The sequence below is a fragment of the Chlamydotis macqueenii genome, chromosome 10 (genome assembly GCF_036417535.1).
Source record: "Chlamydotis macqueenii isolate bChlMac1 chromosome 10, bChlMac1.mat, whole genome shotgun sequence".
NCBI lineage: Eukaryota > Metazoa > Chordata > Aves > Otidiformes > Otididae > Chlamydotis > Chlamydotis macqueenii.
The window spans coordinates 160,414-170,114 of record NC_141565.1 but is presented as its reverse complement, the minus strand read 5'-3'; the positions used below and the strand labels follow the sequence as shown (position 1 = coordinate 170,114).

Below are 9,701 nucleotides of genomic sequence, written 5' to 3'. Positions count from 1 at the left end.
TTCCTTTTCACTTTTATTGATACTGCCAATGTGACTACCTTTACGCAGGCAGATTGCTTTCCTACATGAAATACTTTTTGATTAATTTGGAAGTAACATTTTGCCCTCTACGCCTCCTAAGGTTATCCAATTAACACAGTGTTATACTTTTAAGAAGTTTCCGCATTTTCTCTTTCGCATTTCCCCCCGCCCCTCCCCCAGATCTGTGTAAAGGTTACTTGGCAAGAATACATGCACCCGACGTTAAATGGAGACCAATCCACCACTAAAACGTAATGCACATAAAACATAATACAGTACTTCAACATCATTTCAAATAAATACCCACGTACAAATGTAGTAATTTTAAATGCAACAATATTTCTTATGAATCAATACTGTAACAGAAGATGGAAATGTTAAGTCCCCACATCTAGGAATAATAATGCTTTTTTTGTTTTCCAGCAAACAGAAAGCTTTTCCCCTCTGTCAATATTATAGCAATTTGTACTTTTTTTGAGGGGTGGGAAGGCTCCCCCCCAAGAAGTACCAATTTAATCGTTCGCATCAGCCTCAACAAACGGCAGAGAGATCGCTACGGCTTGTTGATGCACTGCTCCGTTTCTGTTTCCTGAAATTACAATTATTAGATACAACATGCAAGAGAAGATATCAATGTTTCCTTGTTCACGTTCGCAAACAATACTATGGTTAACTGCATCCACCACCGTACAAAGCTAACGTAACATCAATATTCCTGATATTCCTCTGTCCCGTTACCACCAACGTGTTCATGCGTCTCGCTCATTTGTTCAACACGAGTCCATTTGGTTCCCAAAGCGTATTCGGGTTCGTTTAGGTTAGTTGGTTGTTTCTTTTTCTCTCTATACCCCTGAATTTGCAAGGATTTGCACCATGAAATATCATTGACTAACAGAATTTTTTACAATTCCTTGACTATATAATCTCTATAGTAACACTACCCATTAAAAATGTGCGAAAGGGGAGTTCACTTTGCACTTATTGCTCCGCGTCTTTACTCAATTCCAAACCAGCCGTTCCGTTCCTAAGTTACAGGACTTGGACTATGCTACCCTAAGAGTCTCCCTTAAAATGATTAAAGGCACTACTGGCAATAATTAATGACAGAAAGGCGCTGATACATAACACCCTATCATTGACAACTTTAGAATTTTTCTTTCTAAATGTACCATAATTTGGCACAATAAAATGAAAAAGTAACAAAACAATTCCAATTTGGAATTTAACTGGTATAGTTGTATAAAATTCTGTTAATCAATAATACTTCTACTTCCTAAAACCCAGGAATTCTGGAATTTATAGGTAATACTACTTATTTAATATTTTTCAAGTGCCTATTACTGTTTTAACCAGAGCAAAGTCAAGTTTTCTTCTTGTTACATTGAACTATTCCTAAGAATAATAATACAATATGAAAAAACCCCAGAATTTGAATACCCTGGATTTCTTAATGAACATGGCAGTTAACACAAAAAAAAAAAAATCAGTAATTTAAACATATAAAGCTTAACAGTTTATCATAATAAAAAAAAGCTGCTGAAGCACAGCACACAGTTTAGCAGAGCTCCTGGTTTGTTTTTTTTTTGTTGAAATTCTTTTCTAATCACGATCTAGAGCCCCCAAAAATCTCTGCCACATGCTGATGTAGAATTCAAAAAATCACAAGCCCAAATTGGAGAAAATGAGCACAAACCACTGCATGTATATAAACTCTTCTACATAAGGAATTAAAGAAGCTAAAGAAAAATATCAAAATATCAAAAGTGCACAGGTTTAACAATCAGATAAAAAAAATGAGCATCTGCAATGAAAGAAGAAATTCCCCCATCCGAACATTTCTAGTAGGATCATACACTAATATGGTGATCGTTACATTTGAAGTAGGTTTCTTCAGCACTTGTAAGTTTTCTTACTGCAGCAGCACTTATAGGTAAAGCTCGTTTGTTTTATAGCTTCACACAGAAAAGGAAAGTTTCAGGTAGTATCTAGGAAAAGGTGTTTTCAAAAGTTAGGATCGGGGCAGTGGTTTCCATTCTTTGTGCAATGGGCCACCACTTTTAACCACAATGAAAGAGGCTAAGAAATGCTGTTGCACTGTTGGAAGGGCTTCTCCAGGGACTACTCTACAGCTGAAAAATGGAAAAATAAAATAGCATTAGGAAAAAAAAAATTAAAAAATCAGTGTTTATTTCTCAATTAAAGAACCGAAAACTTAAACCAAGGTGCTGCAAAAGCAGGTTAGTTGGTTGGGGGTGTCTGTTAGCATACTGGGGTAGAAGCAGCCGTTTTTGCTTGCAGATGCTTTCCAAGCCGACGAAACAATGCTTTATGGGTTTAGCCTGGAAGCAACAGCTTTGCAGAAAGAAGGTTTCTTACAAGTACTGAATAAAGCTTTGCTGTTCAAGCACAAATTAACAGCAACAAGAATGTGCAAGAAACATTTTCCGTGAAGCTTTAGGTTCTCCAGAAACATGCAGGTCAGTATTTCATGCAGGCCAATGCAGAGAGTGTCATTCAGAAGAGCCTGCTTGCAGAGGTAGGTGATGGCTTAAGAATTTTTCCATGCTTTATCCCAACCCATTGAAAGTTATAAGAAAGACGTCCAGCAAATATACATTTCAAGAAACTGCTAATCAAGAATTTCAAGACTCAATCTGAAATATTATCTAAAAATACAAACAGCAGGATCCAGCCACCTTACCACCATTCCTCATTTCTTTTTCTAAAGGTGCTAAAAACTTAGACCATAACCTTGACAAGCTCAAACAGCAGTCAGGTTTCTTGGCCGTTTTGTTTTTTCAAGATCCACAGAAATGAATGAAGATGGAAATGACGACTAAGACTATTGGGCTGATGGCAAAATTGTTCATACTTGGAACTGAAACCACGAGCCAAGACTGATAGCAATAGTTACTGTCTGGTAACATTAAAATCTTTATAAAGTTCCAGTTAATTTGAAAAAAACAAAAACAAAAACACCAAACCTAACAATGCATTCAATTAGTTTCTCCAGTTTACCTTTTTGCCATTAGTATTTTGCAAAAATACTGCCATTAGAGACATGGAAGCAGTGAAAACTGTATTAAAGCTCCCTACCATAGCGGAAGCAAAACTGTAACTGTTTCTATTGGAGCACAGAAAGTTAGCACTCAAATGCCTGCTTTTACAAGGTGTTTTAAATTACACTTAATGCAGGAATGAGAAGAATAAAGGCCTTCTGGAAGATTGTGCAGCAAAGAATAGAAAAGCAGGATTGAAAATTGTTAAAAGATGTCTCGCTTCTAAAATATCAAACCTGCTATTTAGCAATATTAAAGCTCAAATTCAGGAGAATTCAGCGTTTTCTAAAAAAAAGTAATAACAGACACACAGGGCCTCGTTTCTAAAGCCAGAATTGCCATTTGTTTGAGCTTCTCAAGCAGCGATGCTTGAGCAACATACGGGACTTAAATCACTGGGGTCTTTTTTTTCCTCCTCTTGATACCGGTCAATGCAATTCTGGCACTGGACTGTGGCGTTCTGATGTTTCCCAGCTTTGCAGCAAGGTTTCTACAATTCCGTTTGTGAATTTAGAAGTCTTTTTAAAAATTTTTTTCCCCTTCCCCTTCTAAGATCTGGGAAGCCAAAATCCCACGTGGTTTGCCCTCACTGGGAAAACAAGCTGTGCCCCATATTACCTCGTCTTAGCACTGGGATATCTCCTGACTACTTATAGGCAGAGCGGCAATGCACAGGAAGCAAGCTGCTGATCGTCTCTCAGAAACGGTAGTGAGCTGAGGCGGTACCACACCAGGAATATTAGAATGGCTTGAGGAAACATCGCTATCAAGCAGACAACCGTGCAGTCTCGCATTGCTTTTAGTAATACTATAGGCATACAAAATTATTTTCAAGAGTACAAAATGAACAGGGCTTTACATTAAAATAAAGTTTGAGGCTAGGCACTTTAAAAACTCTGCTTTAAAGAAAAAAGCGTGCCTTGTTGTGCTCCACAAATTTTCCACAATTTTAGAAGCAACGTTTTCAATCTTTTTCTCTTACCTAGGCACCAATTATGAAGTACACTTTAATATTATCAAACATATTGTAATTAAGTGGCTAAAAAGGCCCCTTAAAAGTTCAACAGCAGACAAAGGTTTATTTGTTTTTCAAGATTAATAAGCATACTAAGCTACTTCATAAATAATTATTAGCAGGACGATCTGGTTCAATTTCCTGTGCCTATAATGTAGAGCCCTGTGAAACGTGCTTGCATAAGGAATGCAATATCTTTTGTGTATTTAAAAAACCAAAAAAAATGAGATCAGAGCTCTGAAATACTATCCTAGTTAGATTAATACTGCAAGCTGAGAAAAACTGTGTTGTGACTGACAATACTAGACCATAGTCACATTAATTCTACACATACATGTCGTGTGGCTACAGTAATATAGAAACCAGGTTCTTTCCAAAGCGTTATGCTTGCAAGGAGCAAATGAGAACACAAAGATCCTTTCAGGACGTGACACTTTCCCACAGCATAACAACTGCCTACCAGATAGGATCCCAATTCTTAACATTTTAAGTTTTCTACCAGATGGGGTAAATATTGCATATTTTTAATATAAATGTGCAAGTTTCTTCTGGTTAACCCTCTGAAGAGAGGGAAGCAGAGTGTAAATAATGTACCCTACCAAGTTTTTTCTTCTAGCTTTTATAGCCTATAAAAGCTTTAGGACTTTGGTCAGTGGTGATATGACAGCAAGTTCTCAACATCTGCCACAACAGGCAAACTAATTTTGGTTCCAGTTTCAAAATGCTCTGCATTTTCAAGACACACCTCGCATTTTAACATTTGCTTTTCACCACTTCTGAAGCCACAATAACAAGGAAGGTTTTGTGTTTGTTTCTGCCTGTGAAAGCGTTTATTGACGTACGCTGCAACCCTGGAGAAAGGATCACATTTGTGCTATACAAACTACCATGAGTAGCACCGGATATACTATATCGGGTGCACTCTTTGAACACTTACCATAAACAGCAAAACCCATACATGTTAATTGTGGAAAAAAGCTAATTCCTTTCCACTATTAACTTGTTAATAGCATCCCCACACTTAAGAATTAGTGACGGTTAAGACCACCAGAATACAATTTGTATTACCTGGTTCAACAACATACTAGTACGAGTCAACTCACTGCGACGTTAGGTAGTGGGGATTGACGCTGAGAGTAACAGCATAAAATAAGATGCAGAATATGATTTTTCTACACACCTGCCCTAGTCACAATAGATTTTATATTTCTCACTACAAAAAACCTGGTTGTTAAGGACAGATCCTTCAGACCTGTCTCCGCAGGAGCGAACGTGACTTACAGTCGGGTTACTGCTCTTGGCTTTGGACGCAGATTTTGTGCGCACCCTTTTGGACTGCTCGTGGTCTAGCTCCAAGTGCTCCAGGCGCTGGGTCAGGGCCAGTTTCTGCTGGATGGCCATCCGAAGCAAGGAGTTCAAGGTCTTCTTCTCATCCTCGGCTGCCGCGAGCTGCCGCTGCATTTCATCCAGCTGTGTGACATACTCGTCACATCTGCAATGAAATACATCAATCTTTAGCAATCCTGCTTCCACCTACAAAACATGAATCCCTTGTGTCTGGCTGGTATTAGCGGAGGGACAGCTTTGCAGGTGCTTGCGTACACACTCTTAAATAGGAACTTCAAACCAAACCTGTAGAAAAATCACAATTACTTTTCACTGGGGCTCCCACAATCCCACACTCAGGGCTCGTGTTCACGCCTTTCAAGATGTCGCATAATTAACAGCATCCTTACATAATGAAAGCACGGCGTTTGATATAAACTACTCATGTCTAAAGATTGGCACGATGTCCTTCCGTATTGAGTAGGCACAACGCAGTCACGTTGCTTTTTGTCTCTACTTGCGCAGGGACCGCAACGGTTCTAAGCTTCAGGCTGGGAAGGGAGCCTGAGGGGAACAGGAGTGCTGTAAAACGACCGTTCCTAAAATGGCTATTAACACCATTTGATGAGCACCTGGACTTCATAGTTTGTTACTCTATGCATGGAGTCCAAACAGCAGCATTGTTAAAAATAAGCATTTTTCATAAATCTACTTTAACTTACTCTGCTTCCTGATGTAAAAATTCTACAAATACTGTTTTGTACTTGTACTCTACTTGTACTGTTTTGTACTTTCTCTACAGCAAATGGCTTTTATATAGTTATTTTCACCATCAAAATTAATTTTGAAACAATTACACAAAGGAACTGAGTGTTCCTGGGAGCCCTACGGGGGAAGCTGTATGAACGCCCGCGCACTGTTCCATCTACAGTCATTTTCACTGAGTCTGGGAGCTACTGAACTTGCACAGTGCATCTTGAACAGTTTAAAAAAATTAATGTCTTTACACGTAGATGCATAGTTACTGCACACAGAAGACCAATTATGTGTATGGGTAGAAAAATAAATATTCCTAGGTACCAGCTAGAATTTACAACAGCAACATCTGTGAAATACAGCTCCTTCATAAAAGCAAAAATACCAGTGGAGAAGTTCCTTTCAACATCGAAATGGAAAAGCCCCTGACTTTAAGGGACATTTAACATCATTAAGTAATAAAAAGCACACTCATGACATCTGAGGTGAAAGGCTCAAGGGTGGTTACATCACCAGTTACCTTTCTGCTTTCTTTTCTCCCCACACCTCAAACCTGATTCCTTCAAAGCTGCACTACTGCAAACGAGGGGAATGTCCAGAAAGCGTTACCGGTTCCTTCAGGAACGTAACGCGATTGCTGCAGCAAAAGGTGATCTGGCACTGGAGTGACCTGTCCCCCACTGCTCTTGGTTCATTCTCAGGATTACCTGGCCAAGAGATTTGGGCAAGGTGAAATGATGGGGAGGTATCTTTCTTTTCAGATTAGCCCCAAAATTTTCATCTCTGTGAAGCTGTGTCAAGACTGAAGGTCCCTTCCAACCCTGCCTATTTTATGATTCTGTTGCTGCAGTCTGTCTGCTCATTTGACTTCCACCAGAGAAGTGCCCAAAGCCAGCCAAGGCAAGAGTGGCAGACTTCTCCCCGTGCCCCTCCCCACTCCATTTAGGAGGAAAAAAAAAAAAAAAAGATATGATAAAAAAAAAATCAAAACCATTCCAGTAAAGCAGAGTAGGGGCTTCCCACACGGTCTTGCTAATGTCCCTTCATCCTCTTTTCTAAACGTTTGTGGCATTACTCGAACGCTTCTTGATCAAACACAGCCAGTTGTGCCAAACCTGATAGCTGCCTGCTAACACAGACAGATGCCTGTCAGAGCCTAGAAGGCACTGAAGTCATTTGCACATAAGCCAAGCTATAATTATAATACAAGCCATGATTTTGACTCCAAAAGGTCACAGTAGCAAGTCATTATCTCATCCAGCTTTCTGTTAGCACAAGGGTTTAAAGCATCAAACAACTGTCCTTAGAAATTAGAAGGCATTTGCTATTTCAGATATCAAAAGTAGCTGTCTTTTCCATAAAACTCTATGCAGAGAGCTTTTTCTTCCTTCCCAACAAAGAGGAGGAGTTCTCAGTAGCACACCTGCAGCTGCAGTTGTACTGTACCCAACAACCGTTCTCTCCCATACAGGAGAGGACTGGGGAGAGGCAGGAGTGTCGGCTACGACTACACACAGCCAAGCATCCTGAACCCCTTTTTCCTGATATTTAACTCAAATGACACCATACAGCTTCAAAACCAAACCTTCTCCTGGCATAAGCACGGCAGTCCAGGGGCAGAGGAACACTACGCCATGCAAAATGCAGCAGCTGAGGGCTGAACATTTTCCAGAAGCGGATGGAGACGTTGCGTGCGCCCATGGACTGGGATCTGCCCTGCTTGCTTTCTTCCTTCCGGCTGTTCACTATGGTCTAATTTGATTAAAAAAAAAAAAAAAAAAAAAAAAAAACCACCATCTAGCACCACCTTAGCAGCAGCAGCTATGGCAGCACATTTTTGTGGTATGTGTATTTATATTTTTGCTGCTTTGCAGATATCACAGTAAAAGACCCTTCCCTTTCACCATTTCGTTTGCCACGTGCTGAGCTACCTCCCAGCTGCACACTCAATGTGATAATCATTAGAAGGGCAAAACGAAAAATGTCTTTGTTTTAAAAGCACCTTTGAAAGAAAATAATGGAGCTTTCTTGCTTTAAAGAAGGATGGGAAATTAGCATAAGGCTGTTGTACATTTACACATTCTCAGTTTTAAGTGGATAGGGAACAGAAGGCTTTGATGTTGCCTGTTTCCTTATGACTGGTAATTAACAACAACAACAAAAAATGAGGAGCTTAAGGAAACATCAAGTAGATCTTTTCAAAACACCACCAGCTAAAACAAACATCTATACAGAAGAAATAAATACCATGAATGTTAAATATAATGATGAGAAATAAAAATAAATCATCTGAAATACTATCTGAAGCCAAATTATTGAAAAAAATATAACAATGGGTTGCCTCATTTTCAGAAGCTGCATACCACTGCTCCCACAAATGCTGGTTGTGCCTTATTTCTACGTACCCTGTTATTTAAGCTTCAGCATGCACTATATTTAATATAATTTATAGAAAAATTCAATATCAATATATGTTCTGGGAAAAAAAAAAAAAAATGTAACCGAATGCACCTGGGAGTAATTGCACTTTTTCCTGCTCCTCCACAATCCATGAGGGCCGTACTTCCAAGCAAGCAAGGCAGATGTGACTGACGCAGGCCTCTTGAGAAGGGCATCAACTACTTTAACTACTACCTCGAGAAATTAAATTGTCAACCTACCTAAGAAATGAAAACATGGAGGATGAAAATCACAGGTTTTTTGGCTTTATTAAAAACTGGGAGACATATTAGCAGTTAAAATGCCATGTCAATGAGCCCTGACTGCACTGGGCTGTAAGGGGTATCAGCCACCGGCTCTTTCAAACTGAATCTTTAGATCAGAAATTAGTATTAAAGTCTTAATTCTAACACCTTCCCCCCACCTCCCCCTTACCCCAGCCCCTTGTGAAAATCTGCTCATCTGCAGCGAAAGCTACAGTTTTTTATTACCAAAGGAGGAACACAGGGAAGACGACCATGGCAGTAATGACGCTGCTGAATCTCCTTTCACGAGCGGCCTTCCGCTCTGCGTCGTCTGGTAAATGCAGACAAGCCCCTCGAGGTACCGCAGAGCTGTGCTCAGCACCAGGGGTGAGATTTAGAGCCTGTCTCTACACGATTTGGATTTTTAAGTGGAAGAACACCGAAGGCTGTGGCTGGGGACTGGCAGCAGCAAACAGGCACGCCTTCAGAAACGCGACTGCAACCATTATCTCAGCTGGGCTCCTCTGAAGGAACTCACACCAGCAAGAGTTTTGCGTATCCATAAAAACCAAATACATTTGTTTTTTGAAAAGTTGTTGAAGCAGAAGTATTAAAAAGCTGAACCCTGCACAAGCAGGCGAGTCCATGTCCAGCTGCACCGGAACGTGCACAGCCTGGAGTGCAGGCCCAAGGCCCTCTGCTAGGTCAGCACCTTTGAGACATTTTTGGGAAGTGCACTCAGCCCATCTCTTGCCTTGGTTTGCACAGCTGTAAACTGTGCAGATCCAAACTCCGGTAATGCGTTCAAGAATCCCTGAAGAACAAAATAAAGCACAAATC

At 40.0% G+C, this 9,701-nt stretch overlaps 1 protein-coding gene across 4 annotated transcripts in view; it reads right to left on the bottom strand.

Annotated features, from left to right (window-relative positions):
- Positions 1-9,701, bottom strand: part of BICD2 (BICD cargo adaptor 2) — an 86,444-nt gene continuing 76,743 nt past the window's right edge. For 2 of the 4 annotated variants that reach the window (XM_086755886.1, XM_086755888.1), the window contains exons 7-8: positions 5,377-5,587; positions 1-2,150 (exon numbers count right to left, since the gene is read on the bottom strand). In XM_086755886.1, the coding sequence (XP_086612012.1) occupies positions 2,145-2,150; positions 5,377-5,587 (217 nt within the window). In that variant the 3' untranslated portion in view covers positions 1-2,144. The other 2 variants (XM_086755887.1, XM_086755885.1) reach the window with 2 other exon arrangements.